General features: G+C 37.3%; 1 protein-coding gene across 4 annotated transcripts in view; it reads right to left on the bottom strand.

Moving 5' to 3' along the window:
- DENND4C (DENN/MADD domain containing 4C) overlaps nucleotides 1-21870 on the bottom strand; it is a 119650-nt gene that overhangs the window by 8820 nt on the left and 88960 nt on the right. For all 4 annotated transcript variants that reach the window (XM_010857067.1, XM_010857070.1, XM_010857069.1 and 1 more), the window contains 7 exons: nucleotides 18791-18968; nucleotides 17850-17959; nucleotides 17342-17517; nucleotides 11119-11301; nucleotides 9833-10028; nucleotides 7286-7531; nucleotides 5582-5699 (listed from right to left, as the gene is read on the bottom strand). In XM_010857067.1, coding sequence (XP_010855369.1) covers nucleotides 5582-5699; nucleotides 7286-7531; nucleotides 9833-10028; nucleotides 11119-11301; nucleotides 17342-17517; nucleotides 17850-17959; nucleotides 18791-18968 — 1207 coding nt within the window. The remainder of the gene's footprint in view (nucleotides 1-5581; nucleotides 5700-7285; nucleotides 7532-9832; nucleotides 10029-11118; nucleotides 11302-17341; nucleotides 17518-17849; nucleotides 17960-18790; nucleotides 18969-21870) is intronic.

Below are 21870 nucleotides of genomic sequence, written 5' to 3'. Positions count from 1 at the left end.
AAGACTCTTGAGAGTCCCTTGGACTGCAAGGAGATCTAACCAGTCCATTCTGAAGGAGATCAGCCCTGGGATTTCTTTGGAAGGAATGATGCTAAAGCTGAAACTCCAGTGCTTTGGCCACCTCATGCGAAGAGTTGACTCATTGGAAAAGACTCTGATGCTGGGAGGGATTGGGGGCAGGACGAGAACGGGACGACAGAGGATGAGATGGCTGGATGGCATCACTGTCTTGATGGATGTGAGTCTGAGTGAACTCCGGGAGTTGGTGATGGACAGGGAGGCCTGGCGTGCTGCGATTCACGGGGCCGCAAAAAGTCGGACACGACTGAGCGACTGAACTGAACTGAATATTCCATTGTATGGATATACCATACTGTATCCACTTATCAGTTAATATGAACATTTAGATTGCTTCCATTATTTGGATATTAAGAAAAATACTGCTGAAAACAGTGTGTAAGTTTTAATGTGGATGTGTGCCTTTCTTTCTCTTGGGTGTATACCTAAGAGTGCAACTGCTGTGTCATACGGTTAAATGTTTACTATTTTGAGGAACTGTGAAACTATTTACACCAAAGCAACAGAACTATTTTTTATCCCAATTAGCAATGACCTGGGGTTCCAATTTCTCTATGTCCTCACCACAACTTAGTATCTGCCCTTTTGGTTAAAGCCAATATAGTGAGTATGAAGTGGTATCTCTTTGTGGTTTTGACTTACATATCCTTGATGTTTAGTGATAACGAGCATCCTTTCATTTCTGGCCATTTACATGTCTTTTTTAGAGATCTGTCAATTCAGGATCCTGCTAGGATCTAAATGTCTGTGTCACCCCAAAATTCATATGGTGAAAAGGAATGCTTACTAAATGGTATTGGGAGGTGAGACCATCAGTGGGTGGTTAAGATCATGAGGGCAAAGTCCTCATGAATGGATTAGTTTAGCGCCCCTTAAAATGGGTGCACCGGTGAGATCCCTCATCCCTCGTACTGCCTGAGGGCATAATAAGCCTGCCATCTAGAAGAGGGCCCTCACTGACCATGCCAGCAACCTGGCGTTGGACTTCAAGCCTCCAGAACTGTGAGAAATAAAAAATTTCATAAGCTAATAAAGTAATAGTAAGTACACTTTTTAGTAAGCTACTCAGTTTGTGCTATTTTGTAACAGCAGCCCAAACTAATTAAGACAGATCTTCTGCCCAGTTTTTAGGTGAGTTATCTTCTTTGTGATGAGTTTTGAGACTTCTTTATATATTCTGAATACAAATCCTTAAGATACTTTGCAAATATCTCCCCCAACTCTGTGGGCTGACATTTCACTTTTTAATGGTTGATTTTTCAGCACAGATTTTTTTTAAGTCTACTTTTTCTTTTGTCACCTCTTGGGGTTGTATTAAGAAGGCCTGGTCCTATAAAAGGTCATGAAAATATATACTCCAATGTTTTCTTTAAAGAGTTTTATAGTTTTAGCTCCTACATTTAGGTATATGTCCCATTTTGAGTTCATTTTTATGTATGATGTGAGGAAAAAATCCAACTTTATCTTTTCTGCATGTTGTTCCAGTTGTTGACTATCCATTCCCCACTGAATGGTCCTTGGCACTCTTGTTGAAAGGCAATTAACTATACATGTGTGGGTGTATTTCTGGAAACTGAACTTTATTCCATTGACCTATATATCTACCCTATGCCAGTTTTCCACTTTGATTACTGTAGCTTTGCAGTAAGTTTTCAAATCAAGAAATGAGTCCTACGACTTATTTTGACTATTCTAGGTCCCTTGAAAACCCATATAAATTTTAGGATAGGCTTGCCAATTTCTATTAAAAGCCACCTGGAATTTTGATATAGATTGTACTGAATCTATAGATCAATTTGGGAGTACTGCCATCTTAACAATATTAACTTTTCTAGTCCATGAACATGGGATTTCTATTTATTTAGGTGTTTTTACTTTCTTAACTTATTGAATTTATCCCTAAGTATTTTATTTTTAATGCTATTATAAATGGAGTTATTTTCTTAATTTTTGGATTATTAAATCAAAGTATATAGAAATACAGTTGATTTATATATATTTATGTTATATCCTGTAACTCTGCTGAACTTATCCATTTGTCTTTTTCTGTGTGTGCGTGTGTGTGTGTGTGTTCCTTAGGATTTTCTAATTTAAGATTTTCCATATATAAGATCACAGAACCTGCAAATAGGGATAGTTTTTTGTTTCTCATTTAGATGCCTTTTATTTTCCCATCTAACTGCTCTAACAAGAACCTCCAGTACAATGTTGAAAAGAAATAATGAAAACAGACATCTTTGTCTTGTTCCTGTGCTTAAGAGGGAAAGTATTTAGTCCTTCTTCACTAAGTATGAGACCAGTTGTAGGTTTTCAGATATTCATAATCAGGCTGAGGAGGTTTCTTTCTATTCCTAGCTTGTTGAGTGTTTTTAACAAAGGACAACAGATTTTGTGAAATGCTTCAGTTGTGCCCATTCAGATATCATGTGGATTTTGTCCTTTATTCTGATTGATATGGTGTATTATTATAAGTGATTTTCAAATCAACACAGCATGACTGGGGTAAGAGCACTGGTCATGACGTACAGTCCCCTTTATAAATTGCTGGATTTGGTTTACAGTATTTTGCTGAGGATCCTTATGTCTATATTCGTAAGTGATACGGATTTTTCATTTTTGTTTCCTATGATGTCTTTGGGTTTTGTATCAGGGTAATACTGGCCCTCTCACCAAAATCTCCACTTTTTCCAAGAGTGCTTTTAGGTTTGAACTTCTCCAGTCTGTCCCAAATAAGATCATTTCCTTTGGGGAGAACTTCTGAGCTCTCTGTTCTTATGGCCTGTCTCTCGGCCACTGCTCTGGAGCCGGGGCTGGGAACTGTGGCCTTCTCTTAGAATGATTCCCCTACTTTGTGAGTGGGGCACTGGAGGGATGCAGTTGCCTCCAATTCTTTAGCTTGCCTCAAATGGCATAAAACCTCTCCCTTATGAGCAAGATGCTGTGAGAACAATCAGAGCTCCAGTATTCAAAGGTTGCTGAAACAGGCAATGAATGGGGGATGAGTGGAGGAAGTGAGCCTCCTCATGTCCTGGAACCGAACCTCTGTGCTATAGAGCTGGTAGAGTTGGGAGCATGAGAACTGCTGACAACCTGTCTTTCCCAGGGAGATGCTATAGCCCCTTGACTGGGGGCTGGTGGGGAGCAGCAAGTTGTAGCCCAAGTGCTACAGAAATCACTGTTTCACTGCAATTTAATATATATTTTCTTAAATAAATGTTTCTTCATTTTCCTCTATAGTCATAGACATACACAGATACATTTGTCTTTAATAACTTTCACCAATTATGTTGTTTTGCTGGGAATTGGGACTGTGCAGCTCCCCATACTGCTTTTCCAAAAGTCACTACTCAATTCTATTATGTCTTATAATCTTATTTATGTGCCAGTTCTTCACTTAAAGAAACCAAGTAAAGAAACAAAGCTATTCTTGGGAATTCTAAATTTTGTTCCTACCACAAATTATAGAACATTTTAAAACACTTATCTATTTCAAGATATGAGGGGAAACAACTAAAGAAATTGTGGTTATAATTCTATTTTTTTCTAGCATAAATTTCAAGGTTATTCTGCTCCTGCTTAAAAAGTGTTCAAATATCATAACTGGAAAAACAACAAAAAGACAAAAATAGATACATTTAGTCATAATTTTGTGATTGACATATTTCAAGGGAAAATGTCAGATTCTTCTCTTCTAGCTTAAGTAAAATGTTAAGTAGTAAAAGACTGTAGGAAAAAATACAATCCCTTTTCTCTTCTGAGCAGGTACTGCTAACAGCTTGGGATATATACAGTTTTTTAGACCTTTTTCTATGCATACATTAAAAACATACAGGGGCTTCCCTGGTGGCTCAGTGGTGAAGAATCTGCCTGCCAATGCAGGAGACATGGGTTTAATCCCTGATCCGGGAGGATCCCACATGCTGCAGAGCAATTAAGCCCATGTGCCACAACTACTGAGCCTGGCTCTACAGCCTGGGAGCCACAACTCCAGAAGCCGCACGCCCTCGCGCCTGTGCTCCGCAACAAGGGAAGCCACTGAATGACAAGCCCTCACCACAACGGGAGCGGCCCACCACGCACCACAACCAGAGAGAAGCCCGGGCAGCAACGAAGACCCAGCACAGCCAAACAAGTAAATATTAATAAAGCATTTTGGTTTTTTTAATTCCTGCAAAAAAGATCATATACTGTTCTACAACTTGCCTTTTTCCACTTAATATAATGGGCATCCATCCTTTCAGGAACCTATATAGAAATAACTCCTTCCTTTTCTTGTTTGCCAACATTTCATAATGTGGGTTTATCACAACTCTCTCGTTAGGTATTAAGTTTTTCATTATTATAATCTTTTGGGAAGCATCGTGGTACTGACAGCTTTGTACACTGTATATCTACAGAGCAGCAGTTTAATGTTTCTTCCACGAACTGCCTACTGATACCATTTACTCACTGACCTATTGGATTGTCTGTGGTTTCTTACGGACTCACAAGGCTTCTGAATACTGGATAACCTTTTAAACCCCTTGTAAAAATATGTTCTATATATAAAAAACTGCAAATAAAGCCAAAATCTTTGACGCTTATATCAATATAATTGAAATTATCATCTACACAAACACATCTGCTGTACAGAATTTACTCTCCAAATACCTCACCAAATTAATATTTGATAGACAGACTGTAAGAATCATACAAAAAAGCCACTCTTCAGCTCAACAGGACATCTGATTAACAGGTTGATACAACAAATAAATTTGAAATAAAATGGAAAAAAGCCTGAGGAGATACTAAAAGTGAATGAAAGATTTAAAAACAAAGCAAAATAATTAATCTCATCTCCTCAATTCTATTTTTCCCTCAGGCATACAATTTTATTTACTACTAAAGAAGCAAAGTTATGTCCAACCTAGATAGCATATTTAAAAGCAGAGACATTACTCTGCCAACAAAGGTCCGTCTAGTCAAGGCTATGGTTTTTCCTGTGGTCATGTATGGATGTGAGAGTTGGACTGTGAAGAAGGCTGAGTGCTGAAGAATTGATGCTTCTGAACTGTGGTGTTGGAGGAGACTCTTGAGAGTCCCTTGGACTGCAAGGAGATCAGCCCTGGGATTTCTTTGGAAGGAATGATGCTAAAGCTGAAACTCCAGTACTTTGGCCACCTCACACGAAGAGGTGACTCACTGGAAAAGACTCTGATGCTGGGAGGGATTGGGGGCAGGAGGAGAACGGGACGACAGAGGATGAGATGGCTGGATGGCATCCCTGACTCGATGGACTTGAGTCTGAGTGAACTCCGGGAGTTGGTGATGGACAGGGAAGCCTGGCGTGCTGCGATTCACGGGGTCGCAGAGAGTCGGATACGACTGAGCGACTGAACTGAACTAAACTGAAACAGTATTTTACTGTGTGGATGGACTGTACAGTAATTTGCTTATGTAGTCACCTGTGGATGGATATTTGGTTGTTTCCAGTTTCAGTCTTTTACGTCTTTATTTTACTTACTAAAATTTCTCCATGCGACATACAGAGGTTCTCCTGGTTCCTGATGAAGGTTGATATTATCCCATAACAGCTGAATATAAACAAGTTTGCTATCCTGGGACAGAGATGACAAGGGAAGCTAAAAAAGATCAATAGACAGTATTAGTACCCTAAGCACAGTAATAACTAAGCGTAATAGTAATTACCAGTGGACCTAGCAAAGCTTGATTATATAAAACAGGTGAGTCCTTTTCAAAATTCTAGACCTGGAGCACGGCATAGTTGAGAGCCCTTCCTCCTGGGACACAGGGCGCAGCTGGAAAGGCAGCCGCCCCCTTGCCCGTCACGCACTGCACATTCCTGGGGAATTTGGTGCTAAACCACTCACAGATGACTTGCTTCTGAGTCGAGATTTAGTACACAGCAGAGCAGCTCCCTCGCTGTGATCTACTGAAAGTCAGCCCTCGACATTAGGGTTTGTAAAAAAAAATAAAATTCTAGACCTAAAACTCTGAAGAAAAATTTTAATTTTTACTTGTATCTAAGTACAAATGTTATTATTTTCTGAGGTGCATGATTCTCACTCTGAATTTCAAGGACTGAGTGACAACTTGGTAACTGGCACAGCAGTCACGTGAATGTGATTAACCTTCATCACAGCAAATTTTAAGATACGAGAAAGTACTACAGTTACTACTATCTCATTGTACTGCTGCTGCTACTGCTAAGTCACTTCAGTTGTGTCCGACTCTGTGCAACCCCATAGATGGCAGCCCACCAGGCTCCTCCGTCCCTGGGATTCTCAAGCAAGAATACTGGAGTGGGTTGCCATTTCCTTCTCCATCTCATTGTACTGACTAGTACATAAATCAGTCAAAACAGTTTACAAGACTCTCAAAGTTTATTGTGCCTCTGATGTATGTTTGGGGTGGGGGGGTATCTCTCAATATTCAGTATCATAAGTTTACTGTCTCCCTGGGAGTCAAGGATGCCAGCTCAAGCAGAGTCAGAGAGCCAGACTGTGGTCTTAGCCCCTCATCACTTATTCAGTATGTGACCTAGCAAAATAACTTCACTAGTTTTTAAATATATCTGAAAAATATGGCAAATACAAATCCTTTAAAATAAAGTGAGAATTTCAGCTGGGAATATCTTTTCAAAAAAGTTTTTTTTATTTCTATTGGAGTGTAGTTGATTAACAATGTTGTGACAGTTTCAGGTGGACAGCAAAGCGACTCAACCATACATATACATGTATCCATTCTCCCCCAAACATCCCTCACAGCTAGGAATATTATATTTCAGAATAAAAACCACTTTTCTAGCTACTCCTGCCACTAGAAATGATCATATAACTAAATTTAGGCCAAACAAATACATATAAAAAGATTATATGTAAATCTAGGAACTATCCCTAAAGAAAGAATATATTCTCCATCCATTTTTCTTCTTTCTGCTGGCTGGAATATGGATGTGGTAGCTTGGAAGTAGAGTACAGCTATCCTAGACCAGGTGTAAAACTTGGAGGCCACACTACAAGCAAAAAAGATAGAAGGCTCTCAAGTCTCTAGCATTATACCATCCCTGGACCACCTATCTAAATTTTTAAGTGAGAGAGAAATAACCTATGACTTAACACTACTATTGTATACTTCCTAATACCTGAAGTGAAGCCTCATCCTAACCAACATGAATGTAGTTTAAGTACAGAAGTTGGTTCCCTACCTGTACGCCTCCATTACAATGTTCAGAAGTGAGGATAAGTCCTGGCAAGTTACTAGGAAGATCCAAACGCCTGAAATACCAAACGAGGTTCCAGAAAATGATTGGATGTTGATTGATGAATGAGGACGTGTGAATCACCTGATCGCCTTCATTTTCTAGCAAAGATTCAAGTTCTTTGCGAAGCACTAGAGGACTCAAGTAAGGCACAGAAACAGGGGGAGGGTTGGGTCTTTTTCCTAAAGGATCCTTAAAAACAGAAATATAAAAAGAAGTAAATATGATCAATTTTATTATGTATGTTTCAGAGTATGTCTCAATGAGAGCACACTTTTCTGTCCTTTCAAACTTATTTCAGGGCCATTACTACATGTAGTATAACACCCTGAAGAAAACATAAAAGAAGAAAAAGTACTTAATCATAAATACCCTTAAGTTAAATGATTATGAACAAAAATTATTAATCCATATACTAGGCCCTATTTTAAACATGAGTTTCTCTTATCACATTAAGAGCAATGCCCTATGTATGACTGATTTTTCCTTTTCAACTTTTTACAAGAAATATTTGCGTTTCTGATGTTTCATAATGATACCAAAAAAATCTGACTTTATCTTCCACGTAAGACTCTAAACAGAGGAGGCCATTTTTTGTGTTAATATTTCTTGATGAGTCTTTAAAATATATCTAACTTGTTTATACATTTGACTGCAATAAAAACTAAAGAGCAATTTTAGAAATCAAATGAAATAATGAAAATAATGGAAAAAGAAACCCAACCTAGACTTTGTAAGTTGTACACAATTAGAATAAAGTGTTTATGACCAATATTAACAAGTACCCATGGTGCCCAGATTGAGATCTCCAAATACTGTTTTTCTCTAAAAGGAATGTTTCTTAAAGAAATGGCTGATTCGAGGTCTGAAGAAGGAAATATGTAACACTTGAGCATCAAACATCTTGTAATACAAGAAAGCAAGGAAACTTTAAAAGAACTTATACAAAGGTGAAAGTTACTCAGTCGTGTCTGACTCTTTGCAACCCCATGGACTAGTTCATGGAATTCTCCAGGCCAGAATACTGGAGTGAGTAGCCTTTCCCTTCTCCAGGGGATCTTCTCAACCCAGGGATCAAACCCAGATCTCCCACATGGCAGGCACATTCTTTACCAGCTGAGCAACCAGGGAAGCCCAAGATTACTGGAGTGGGTAGCCTATCCCTTCTCCAGTTGGTCTTCCCAACCCCAAATCGGGGTCTCCTGCATTGCAGGCGGATTCTTTACCAACTGAGTGATCAGGAAAGACCCATAAAAGCTAATAGAGTTGTGTCAAAAGGAATAAGGCACCAACAGGCAGAGGCTTCTAGCTGACCAAAGAAGGAATAAAATACGCATCAATAAGGGTAACAACAGCAGTGGATGTAAACATAAATGTTTAAACCCATGAGGTCATAATGAAACCCTATGCCCCCAGATAATGGATCACCTTGGAGAATGCTAGGAACCCAACTTGTCAGTGTGAAGTTTGATAAATAAAAGGAAAAATTAAAATCAAACATCTATCTTGCTTTTCCAACATAAACTGCATTTTTGGAAAAAAATCAGACAAAAGCCATAGCATAAGTTTCTCTTTATAAATATATTTCATATAATAAAGAAGATGACAGAATTAGAGTATTGTCATATTATAGCTCCAAATGGATAACTTATCTAGGCATTAAGGGGTTAACAGCTGCTAAGCCCACAGAGATAGTTCACGTCCCTCGAGACATACCACTACTGATGAAGCTGCCTTGTAAAAATACACAAATGAATAAAACAGAACAAAAAACCTGAATCTGATCAAGCTTCGAGCTGCAATTACCAACTTACAGGGTTGTATTCAACAAATAAATTACAAGGGGAAAAAAGAGTCTATAGACTTAAAAAGACCAGAAAGCAGATCACCAATCACAAAGCATTATTTGATCCTGATTCCTCAAACTGCAAAGCACACATACGTGACATTTTTGAAATCACTAGAAATTCGAACGAAGACTGAATGACCCTGATCCATCATTTGTTATTTCCTGGGTCTGATAATGGCACTTTTTTGTTTGTTTGACTTTTGGCCGCACTGTGTGGCGAGTGAGATAGTAATTACCTGACCAGGGACCGACCTGCACCCCTTGCATTGGGAGTGTGGAATCTTAACGACTGAACCAACAGCATTACGTTTTTAAGAGTCTTTATCTCTTAGAGATAAATACTGAAATATTGACAAATGGAATATATGTTTGAAATTTGCTTCAAATGGATCTACAAAAGAACTGAATGAGGGTATACATGACAGAAAAATATAAGTTGAAAATTACTGAAGCTGGATGGTGCCACAAAAGGACTCATTATGCTCTTCTGTTTATTTGTATACATTTTTGAAATCTGAAAGTTCTTAGCCTGCTTATGAAAATGTATCACTTTTCATGTGATTAAAAAAACCTATTACAGAAGAAGACGCTATTTTAATATATACTTACAGGAACACACAGTATAATTATAATGTTGTACATACCACAACTTCCTGCAGACTGTTTGGAAGACTAACTGTTGAAATGCCATGAAACGGTCGCTGGGAAAAGTCCATATTTTGCAAGGGACCTCCAACACTGTGACTTCTAGTCAAAGACACATTTCGTTTTGATAAACTATTAGGCACAGGTGAAATTTTCATAGTTTGGACATCTCCGCTGGCTTTCATTATTTCATCACTTAAAAAAATGAAGAAGAAATGCTGTGGTTAGATTAGTTTAAACAATCTAAATCTGTAGAGTTAGAGTATTTTCTATAATAAATTTTGAATGTACTGAATATATCTGAGAAGAGTCAGTACTGCCTTATAGGAATTAACTTTTCTTCAGGTATTTTTGTAAAATCAGTCAGAAAAACAGGATGAAGTGGATGATCTGATGAGGGTAGGAAGAGGGTATATGGTAAGTATTATGGTATAATTTTTAAAAGACTAAGTGCCCATTCACGTGCTCTATTCAAACATTTCACCTTTATTAAACAAAATCACCTGGAAGTATGTATACTGCATCCAAATAAGTAATGCAGATTCACTGTCAAGTATTTAATCTCTACTAGGCCATGACCCGGGTTTCCCTTGTGGCTCAGCTGGTAAAGAATCTGCCTGCAATGCAGAAAACCTAGGTTTGATCCCTGGGTTAGGAAGATCCCCTGAAGAAGGGAAAGGCTACCCACTCCAGTATTCTGGCCTGGAGAATTCCATGGACTGTGTAGTTATGGGGCTGCAAAGAATCGGACAGGACTGAGTGACTTTCACTTTCAGGCCATGACCCACCTAAGAACAGAGGTCAGATTTTATTTACTTTTTTATTTTTAGTGTTTAGCATAATGCTGAGCATACAGTAGGCTCTCAATAAATGTTTGAATCAATATTTAAGAGTTAAAGGTATACTTCTCTGTAAAGAGAGTATGTATCTGGAAACTGGCAATGACTACACTGAAAGGGAAAATAATTTTTATTGTTGGGAAGTTCATTTCTGGAAAAGACCACTGTAAAACATTAAACAGTATTAAAAATGGTTTATCATCAGATTCATTCATTAGATATTTAAACACTGTGAAAATCGCTCAGTTGTGTCTAACTCTTTGCGATCCCATGGACTGTATAGTCCAGGGAATTCTCTAGGCCAGAATATGGGAGTGGGTAGCCTTTAAAGTTACATTCTTAAACATGCCAGAACTTATGTCTATGTCATCCAGGTTGTATTTAAAGATGAAATTTTTACAGGGGCACCCAATTTTTTATAAAGAGTTCTCTGAATTCTATGGTACCTTGATTCAACTGCAGAGCTTGTTTCTTCAGTAATGGTCTGGTTATGTTTTGGCAAATCCGTAAAGTTGATCAGGTCAGGTTCTGCTGAACTGGATATGGGTTTGTGCTCCAAAGGTTCACTTGCCAATGGAATGCTGCCACTTTGTAAACTGTCACCAGAGGTACTTGGTTTCAAGAAAAAGCTAAATAGGGACCCGTCCAAAAAAAAAGAAAGTATAAAAAAGTCTATAAAAATCCTAGAATCCTCCAAATGTCATCATATTTATAATCACTGTATAGTAAAATAGTCACTAATAAATTATACAAATCCATAGAAACACTGACTATTTCAAACACTCACATACACACACTCTTGCTCTCATTCTCTCTTCTTCTCTTGTCTGAAACTTTTCAAATGAAAAGATCCAGAGGAAGTCACTATAGTTCAATACAAAATCCCTTCAGTTTTTGAGAGACACTAAAGAAAGCTATGAAGGAAGTTGGAAAGCAAAATATTTCATTAATTTTCTTAATTAAAAAAAATAAAGAATAGCATTTTAACATGTATTAACTTGTAACTATTTATAATACCCTTTCCCCCCGCTTAAGAAACTCCATTTTTGTCTTTAGTCATTCTCTCTCCCCTCTATTAATTCAGTAATTTATTTTCATCTTCTCTCTTTCTCCTTCTGGGTGGGGATGGGGTGAGAGCTTTGCCTTGCAAGGGACATAAACAGTGCTTTATGAAGTCATAATAATGTTCTGTATCTTGATTTGCAGAAATCAAATTTACCTTAAATGAAAAAAAAACTGTAAATAAATACTGAACTCTAGTTAATGATATGAATGCTCAAGTCTTTGGGGGAAAGGTATTTTTATTATTATTAATATAATATTACTACATATTATTATTACTAATAGGCCATACTGCGAAGCATGCAGGATTTTAGTTCCCTGACCAGGGCTGAACCTGTGTCTCCTGCAAAGCACTGAGCCCTAACCACTGGACTGCCAGGGAATTCCACCCCCCACCCATCTACATCTTATTTTAAACAAATAAAAATATAAGATGGACTGATGGATGGATGGAAGAATAGACAGGTGATAAAACAACAATGTAAAGTAACTGAAGAATATAGGGGCAGATATTTGGGTGTACTGTAAAAAAAAAATCTTGAATTAAACTTGGCCCTAAGTAGGAAATTTTCCATAATGACATACTGGGGAGGAAGATTAATAACGCTGGTTTATATTCAATTAGAAAATATGAAATAAGCTATCACAAAAGCTTAAGAAACTCAATTAACAAAAAAGTACAAAATTTATGGAGAATAATTTACAACTCTATTAAAAGAAGATCTAAAACAGGGAGATACATACCATGCTCATAGGGGAATAATACTAAAGATGTCCATTTCCCCAGAATTAAGCTACAAATCTATTTGAATCCCATGAAAACTTAAGGTGGACTTTTTCTGTGGGGGAGGACTCAAAGTTACTCTAAAGTTTTATATGCATAACCAAAAAACTATAAGAAATTTCCAAAGGGGAACTTACCCTACCAACCAGACATAACATAAATATAGTAATAAAAATAATACAGTATTGACAGAACACAGAACCAGAATGAGGTGTATATATAGGAACTTGATATATGATAAAGGTGATACTATATATAATAGTAATGAAGGAAGGATGTAAAACTGGCTCATTATATGGAGAAAAACAAACCTGGATCTCTATGATCATATACAAAGGTAGACTACAGATGTATTTAAAACCTAAATACCACAGGGAAAATATAAAGGCAACAGAAGAACATTAGGAAAAGATTTTCATGTACTATAGATGGGAATCTTTGGAATCTTGTTTAAAAAGAAGATTTCAAATGCACAAATCATAAGGTGGAAAACTAATGCATGATAACATCAAAACTGGTCATTTCTCTTCAAGGAATTAATATCAAGAATATTCAAGACAGGAATTCCCTGCCTAGTAGTTGGGACTCTGTATTCTCAGTGCCTAGGGCCTGGGTTCCATCCCTGGTCAGGGAACTAAGATCCCACAAGTGGCATGGTGCAGCCAAGAAAAAAAAAAAAAAAAGAATAGTGAAGACAGATCAACAAGAAAAAGAAACTAAATACAAAAATGGGTAAAAGCGAGTGACATCTGCAAAGTGGCACAGTGGAAAGCTATCTTTATCTTGTCCCTTCAATTTACAAGCAGTAAAACATCAACAATGCAACAAAGGTACCTCTGCCTAACAATGGAGATTCCCACACACCTGTACATCTAAAGGTGGATGGACTAGAACACACAGCAGAGGCGAAACTGAAGGAAAAGCACAAGTACAGCCTCCAGTCTTGGCATTCTGCTCTGGCAAGCTAAGTCTGCAGCCTCAGAAAACCTAGCAGCAGTGGGGGCAAGTGCACACAACGCCAGCTTCCCAGAAGCAGCAGCGCTTGTCATGACAGGTAACTGAGTGGCAAAGGGGCTTCAGACCTCATCCCTCTGGCCACTGAGGAACCCACAACTCTGGCCCCCTGCCCCACCTTCCCACGCCAGTGGAGCCCACAAACCTTAGAAAGTCAAATGACCACTACCAGCAGTGGCAGAGCCTGCAACCCAGGGGATTCCAGACAAGAGGGAAGAGCCCACCATCCCAACGCACCAGGTCGTAAGACACCAGCAACAGTGGCGGCAGCGAAGCACCAATGACCCCAAGGCCCAAAAAGCAATAACGAGGTCACAAGGCCACACCTCTGACAGAGGCAGTGGAGTGTGAAAAGTGCAAACTCGCATATAATAGAGGCAGTTCAGGTAAGAGGAACCAAAGACTTGTGCTATTAATATATCACCACCTACCGGAAATCAAGAGGCCTCTATTTTTTGACCAGTTGAATTGTCAGAATCAAGCAGAAAGGTGTTCAGTACTTCAAATATGTTGGCAAGGGGAACAACTCAGCAAGCATCATGAAGCACCAGAGTAACATGTATCCTCCCCACACACACAAAAAAATTACACTCCCCCAGAACCCAAACTTAAAGCTACAAATACTGCAATCTAACTGATTAAGATAATGCAAAATAGCTGTCATAAAGAAACTCAGTAAGCTAAAAGGAAACTCAGGCAGTTCAACCTCAGAAATGAAATTACTAAACAGAGAGAATACTCTATAAAACAAAGAGTATCTGGGATGACTAGGTATAAGATAGGCTCAAGGATGTATTGTACAACATGAGGAACACAGTCAATATTCTGTAGTAACTAAATGGAAAATAAAAATTGTATAAAAATAATAATAATAAAAAAGAAAAGCAAAACTCCCACATAAAACAACACCCAATGACTTGCTGTCTCCAGAAGACTCACCTCAGTTCCAAGGACAAACGTAGACTACATGTGAAGGAAAAGAATATGATACTCCAAGAAAACTGCTGCCAAAAGAAAGCGGGTACAGCCCTACCCTTATCAGACAAAACAGACTTCAAACCAAGAAGGCAGTAAAGGACAAAAATGGATAGCAAATAATGATAAATATTTATCATTTATTACTGATAAATAATATTCATCAAGAAGACACATTTATATGCACCTAATATAGAAACACCAAAATATATTAAAAAGTATCAGATCTAAAGAGAGAAATTGACTAACACAGTAAGAGACTTTTTAATACCCCATTTACATCAATGGATAGACCATCCAGACAGAGAGGAAAGCAACCTTAAATGAAACCTAAGATCAGAATTTGATAAATTTATATAGAACATTCCATCCAAATGCATTAGAATACACATTCTTCTCAAGTATACATGGAACTTTCTCAAGGATGCACCATATGTTGAGACAGAAAACAATGCTCAATAAGTAAATAAAAATAAATAAAAGAAGACTGAAATCATATTGTTATCTTTTCTAATCACAGTGGTATGGAACTGGAAATCAACTATAAGAAAGCTGAAAAAAATCACAAATATGTGGCTAATGAATAATATGCTACTGAACACTGGTTTAATGAAGAAATCAAAAGAGAAACAAAAAACTACCTGAAGACAAACAAAAATATGACATTTCAAAATCTATGGGATGCTGCAAAAACAGTACTAAGAGGGAAGTTAGAGAAATACAGGCCTACTTCCAGAAACAAAATCTGAAATAAACAACTTAACCTTACACATAAAGGAACCAGAAAAAGAACAGGGAGTTCCCTGGTGGTCCAACGGTCAGGACTCCGTGCTTTCACTGCCAGGGCCCCACGTTGGATGCCTAGTCAGGGAACTAAGATCCCACAAATCACGGGGCACAGCCAAAAATAATCTAAGAAGAAGAACAAACCCCAAAGTCAGTAGAAGGAAAGAAATAAATAATAAAGATCAGAGTGGAAATAAATGAAAGTGATAGTGAATTCGCTTAGTCATGTCCAACTCTTTGCGACCCCATGGACTATAGCCTACCAGGCTTTTCCGTCCATGGGATTCTCCAAGCAAGAATACTGGAGTGGGCTACCATTTCCTTCTCCAGGGGATCTTCCTGACCCAGGGAGCGAACCCAGGTCTTCCACATTGGAGGCAGACGCTTTAAGCTCTGAGCCACCAATGGATGAGACTAAAATGACAACAGAAAAGACCAGTGGAACTAAAAGCTGGTTCTTAAAAAGATAAACACAACAGACAAATCTTTAGCTAGACTGAGAGAGAAGGCTCTGATAAATACAACCAGAAACAAAAAGAAAATAACAAAGGGCACCAGAGGAATACAAAGGATTATAAGAATATTTTAAAAACCAGCTATATACCAACAAACAGGACAACCTAGAAGAAATGTACAAATTCTTGGACTAGTACAACCTTCCAAGACTGAATCATGAAGAGATTTGAATTGATTGTTAGTACTGTCTGAAGCAGTAATCAAAAAGCCTCTAAAAAACAAATGGCCAGGACCAGGCAGTGTCACAAATAAATTCTACCAAACATCTATAGATTTAATACCTATCGTTTTCAAACTATACTGAACAATTCAAGAGGAGGGAATACTTTCTAACTCATTTTACAAGACCAACATCACCCAGATGCCAAAATCAGATAAAGACCACACAAAGTAAGAAATAGGTTGGTATCTCTGATGTACAAAGATGCAAAAATCCTCAACCAAATACCAGCAAACCAAATGCAACAATACATTAAAAGGATCATATACCGTGATCAAGTGGGATTTGTCCATGGGATGCAAGGATGGTTCAACATCTGCAAATCAATCAATGTGATACATACATTAACAAAATGAAGGATAAAAATATGATCATCTCAACAGGTGCAGAAAAAGCAGCTGACAAGACCAATCATCCATTTATAATAAAAACTCTCCACAAAGTGGATATAGAAGGAATATACCTCAACATAATAAAGGTTATATATGACAAGTCCCTAGCTAACATCATTATCAAAGGTGAAAAGCTGAAACATAACATAGAACTCCTAGCCACAGAAATTAGGCAAAAAAGAGGGAAAAAAGCCATCCAATTTAGAAAGGAATAAGTTTGCAGGTGACATGATTTTATATCTAGAAAACCCTAAAGAATCCACCAAAAAACTATTAGTAGTAATAAATGAATTTAGTGAAGTTGCAGGGTACAAAACCAATAAAAACCTGTTGCATTCTATATACTAATGAGCTAGCAGACAGGGGAATTGAGAAAACAATCCCATTTACAATCACCTTAAGAAGAAAAAAAAAATTATAACTACTTAGGTCAGCAAACAGTTACCAAACTCCCAATTACTTAATGACTGATTATAGATCAGTTAATCTCTTTTCTAATGCCTAGAATTTAGTCATTTCACATTACAGAGCACCACCATAAAAGGGCAACAAGTTAAGAGAAGAGTTAAAGTCCCTTTCATCTTTTTTTTTTTGGTGGTGGTGGTGGGGAGGCTCCAGAGCACATAATCAAGGTCATTAAGGCAGAAATATTAAATTAATAACTAATGTTAGAATTTTTAATTTATAATAACTGATATACTTATATAACCTATAAAGTTTAGCTCTAAAAATTAACTATTAATAATAATCATTTGTTAAATAACATGGAAAAACAGCCTCCTACAATATTAGTATTTTCTCTCAAATACTGAAAATGAAGGAGGGCAAGGAAAGGAACACCTGGAGCACACCATGACTACTTCATTCTTCTGCCTTTTAGAGGGTACTTACCTCTCTAAGGGAGCTTTTACAATACTAACCTTGCAGAGCCTCTCAAGTCTTTAAATTCTATATTGAGAAGAGGCAAGAAGTTGCTTTTACAGAAGGGACAGGCTGTATTCAAATTTGAATCATCTGCCGTCCATCCAGCCATAATTTCTTCATCATAAACTAAAGCTGCACAAACTCTGCACTGTGAACAACTTGACATCAAAACCTAAGAGCAGAAAAACACACATACTGAAAACCACTGCAGTGAATAGTGGTCTTAATAGTCTTGGTACTCTTAATAGTGCATCCTCTCGAGACAAACATAGAATTGTATTTATTCTGTGGATCACATTTGAAATTAATAACAGAACAATTACTTTATAGGTAAAACTACTAGCTTCTTGCCTTGTTTACATAAGACACCAGAAAATTTAACAAAATGACTTATTTTATTATTCTGTCCAGAAAGGTATCATAGAATTCTGTTAAAATGCCACTCTGAAATAAAAATATGTTTACTGCCACTTTATTATTATGGGCTGAATATAGAACTTTTACCTCCATTGCACAATTCTGATAGATGCTGGACATGCTGGTGTTTGGAGAAGAACCATGATCTGACTTTTCAAATTCCTGCCCTTTCATGCCTCTTAGAAATGGAAGTTCACCTAGAGAGAAGTAAACATCATAATACATTATGTATGAAAATGTCCTTATTCTTTGGAAATGCATATTTAGGGGGAAATACCATGAAGTCTACAATTTATTTTCAAAAGGTTTAGTATCAAAATGTACTTATGTACATTTAACAATAGTTAATTAAATCTAGGTGGAGAATATATGATTGTTCACTATATGATTCTTTGAACTTTTTAAAGTATTGGAAATTTTTCATAATAAAAAGTTGGAGAAAATGAATAAAATTACAATTTAAAAAATAACACAGAACTAGGAGATTTCAGTAATATAGCAAAGAAATTCTAAATTCTAGTAAATAACTGATTCGCCTGGAAAGCTGGTCAAAAATATATATTCTTAAAGTCCCATTCCACAGATTAAGTCTCAAAAGTTTTAGCCTAGGGCTTGGATATTTGTATATACTTATAAACAAATACCCCAGGTGATTTTGAGATACACTAAAGTATGAGAACTAATGATACAATCCACAAATATACATAAATAAAAAACTCAGTGGATTTCCCAGGCAAGAATGCTGGGGTGGGTTGCCATTTCCTTTTCCAAGGGATCTTCCCAACCCAGGAATTGAACCCACATCTCCAGCACTGCAGGCAGATTCTTTACCACTCAGCCACCAGGGAAGCCACAGTCTGATTCCACACAGTACTTTAAGACCTTATAAAATAACAGTGGTTAATATGGTGTGGCTATACACAAATCTACCCGATCATCTCGACAAATGGGGCTTACTGTGTGTGTGTGGTACAGGGATAAGAATTATGGGCATATAAATCAGGAGAGAGGACAATCCTCCCCATTACCTGGTGAGTAATGCAGTTTTCCTATATCTCCACTGCTGCTACTACTGCCAAGGCTTGTGTTGCTCTGGGTAAGTTCACTGGGGACCAACCCTGAGATACTCGTATTAGGTGATATATTCTCTCCCAAAATATGGTCTTCAAGGCCAGCTGGGAAACTGTAATCTCTATTTGTTTCCTCCTTTAATTGGAAAAAATAAAATACCACATATATACATAAGATCTTCTCCAATGAGAATATATTCACTCTATCCTTTTCAGAATTAAATTCATCTATAATTCTAAAATCATCATCACCATATGTTCTGAAACCTTGACCTCTTTCTATTATTTGGAATTTCTCTTCCATACTCTTAAGACATTCAAGCAATGACCTATGCTTTAAGATCATGCTGTGACCCTAGTATAATTAGGACTGTGGGGTTTATCCCAATATTCAAACTATAAAATGAAAGAACTCTAGGAGCTCCCTGCGTCCAATGTAATCAGAGACCCCAGTACAAACAGAGGAGGGGCTTAAGAGTCAAGAGAGCCAGACTGTGATCTTGGTTCCCCATTACATACTGTGATCCTACAGAAATGATCCTACAGAAATGACTTAACTTCCTTTTTAATTATGTTATCTGAAAAATGTGGATAATATGAGTACATTAAGATCAGATAATTGTGAGAATTTTTGCTAGCAATATGATTATTCTGAAAACAACCATCATTATTAGAGGAGTAAAACATGAACAAAGTTCTGAACACTGTAATTGTTGATTACAGCGACTGTAATGCTTTAAGTGATTGCTGATGCTTTAAGATAGTAAAAATTTCACTAAGCAGTTTCCTTTTTAATTTATGCTTTAAAGAAGACTTATATGCCTTCCTTATTATAAAACTATTTCTGGGTATACATCCAGAAAAAACAGAAACACTAATTCAAAAAGAGACAGGCACCACAATGCTCACAGCAGCACTATATAAAATAGCCAAGACATGGAAGCAACCCAAGTGCTTATCAACAGACGACAGGATCACGCAGATGTGATAAACACACACACACACACACACACACACACACACACAATGGAATGTTACTCAGCCATTTAAAAAAAATAAATGAAAAATTGCCATCTGCAGCAACATGGAAGGACTTAGTATTACGGCTAGTGAGATAAGTAAGAGAAAGACCAACACTGTATGATGTCATTCATATGTGGCATCTATAAAGTAACACTAATGAATGTGTATGAAACCAGAAACAGACTCACAGAGATAGAAAACAGACTTGCGGTTACCAAGGAGTAAGGGGAGAGGGGCAAATCAGGGTGATGGATGTAACAGATACAAGCTACTTTTCGTAAAACAGATAAGCAACAAGAATTTACTGTCTAAGAGACAGTATGTGGTTTAAAAAAACTAAGGAAATTAACATGTGACACAGTATTAACTAAAGTACAGATTTTGTTCAAATTTCACAAAATGTTATGCTAGTGTCTATTGTTTTCACACCTTAGTCAAAATTCCACATTGTACTTAGTTGCACTGACAGCTTCAGCTACATGCAACAAATTCTGGTAAACTCTCTTTTATTTTTTATTATGTTACAAATATTTTCTAATTTTCCTTGTTATAGCTTCTTTGATACACCCATCATTTAAAAGTGGACATTTAATTTCCAATTACATAGGTTTTTAAAGTATCTTTGAGATTTCTCATTTTGATACTAATATTCTCATTTAAATGCTTTTTTCTCTGCAATCACTCTGTATTTTTTCAGTCTTTTAACTTTAATGAGGATTTCAACGGCCAAGTCAAAGATCTCTCTGTGTAAAAGTCACACTGCACTTGAAAATATGTAAGGTATTTTCAAATACCTTTTGATATTGATTTCTAACATAATTCCATAATGGTAAGAGAACAAATGGTAAGAGAATAGCAAGGAGAGATAAGAAAGCCTTCCTCCGTGATCAATGCAAAGAAATAGAGGAAAACAAAATAGGAAAGACTAGAGATCTCTTCAAGAAAAGTAGAGATACCAAGGGAACATTTCATACAAAGATAGGCTCAATAAAGGACAGAAATGGTATGGGCCTAACAGAAGCAGAAGATATTACAAAGAGGTGGCAAGAATACACAGAAAAACTGTACAAAAAAGATCTTCATGACCCAGATAATCACGATGGTGTGATCACTGACCTAGAGCCAGACATCCTGGAATGTGAAGTCAAGTGGGCCTTAGGAAGCATCACTACAAACAAAGCTAGTGGAGGTGATGGAATTCCAGTTGAGCTATTCCAAATTCTGAAAGATGATGCTGTGAAAGTGCTGACCTCAATATGTCAGCAAATTTGGAAAACTCAGCAGTGGCCACAGGACTGGAAAAGGTCAGTTTTCATTCCAATCCCAAAGAAAGGCAATGCCAAAGAATGCTCAAACTACCACACAATTGTACTTGTCTCACACACTAGTAAAGTAATGCTCAAAACTCTCCAAGCCAAACTTCAGAAATTCGTGAACCATGAACTTCCAGATGTTCAAGTTGGTTTTATAAAAGGCAGAAGAACCAGAGACCAAATTGCCAACATCTGCTGGATCATGGAAAAAACAAGAGAGTTCCAGAAAAGCATCTATTTCTGCCTTATTGACTATGCCAAAGCCTTTGACTGTGTGGATCACAATAAACTGTGGAAAATTCTCAAAGAGATGGGCATAATAGACCACCTGACCTGCCTCTTGAGAAACCTGTATGCACGTCAGGAAGCAACAGTTAGAACTGGACATGGAACAACAGACTGGTTTCAAATAGGAAAAGGAGTATGTCAAGGCTGTATATTGTCACCCTGCTTATTTAACTTATATGCAGAGTACATCATGAGAAATGCTGGGCTGGAGGAAGCACAAGCTGGAATCAAGATTGCTGGGAGAAATATCAATAACCTCAGATATGCAGATGATACCACCCTTATGGCAGAAAGTGAAGAAGAACTAAAATCCTCTTGATGAAAGTGAAAGTGGAGAGTGGAAAAGTTGGCTTAAAGCTCAACATTCAGAAAATGAAGATCATGGCATGCAGTCCCATCACTTCATGGCAGATG

The sequence above is a fragment of the Bison bison genome, unplaced genomic scaffold (genome assembly GCF_000754665.1).
Source record: "Bison bison bison isolate TAMUID 2011002044 unplaced genomic scaffold, Bison_UMD1.0 scf7180017864376, whole genome shotgun sequence".
In the NCBI taxonomy this organism is placed as follows: domain Eukaryota; kingdom Metazoa; phylum Chordata; class Mammalia; order Artiodactyla; family Bovidae; genus Bison; species Bison bison.
Note: the sequence above shows the minus strand (reverse complement) of the source record. Positions and strands in the feature narration are given on the sequence as shown.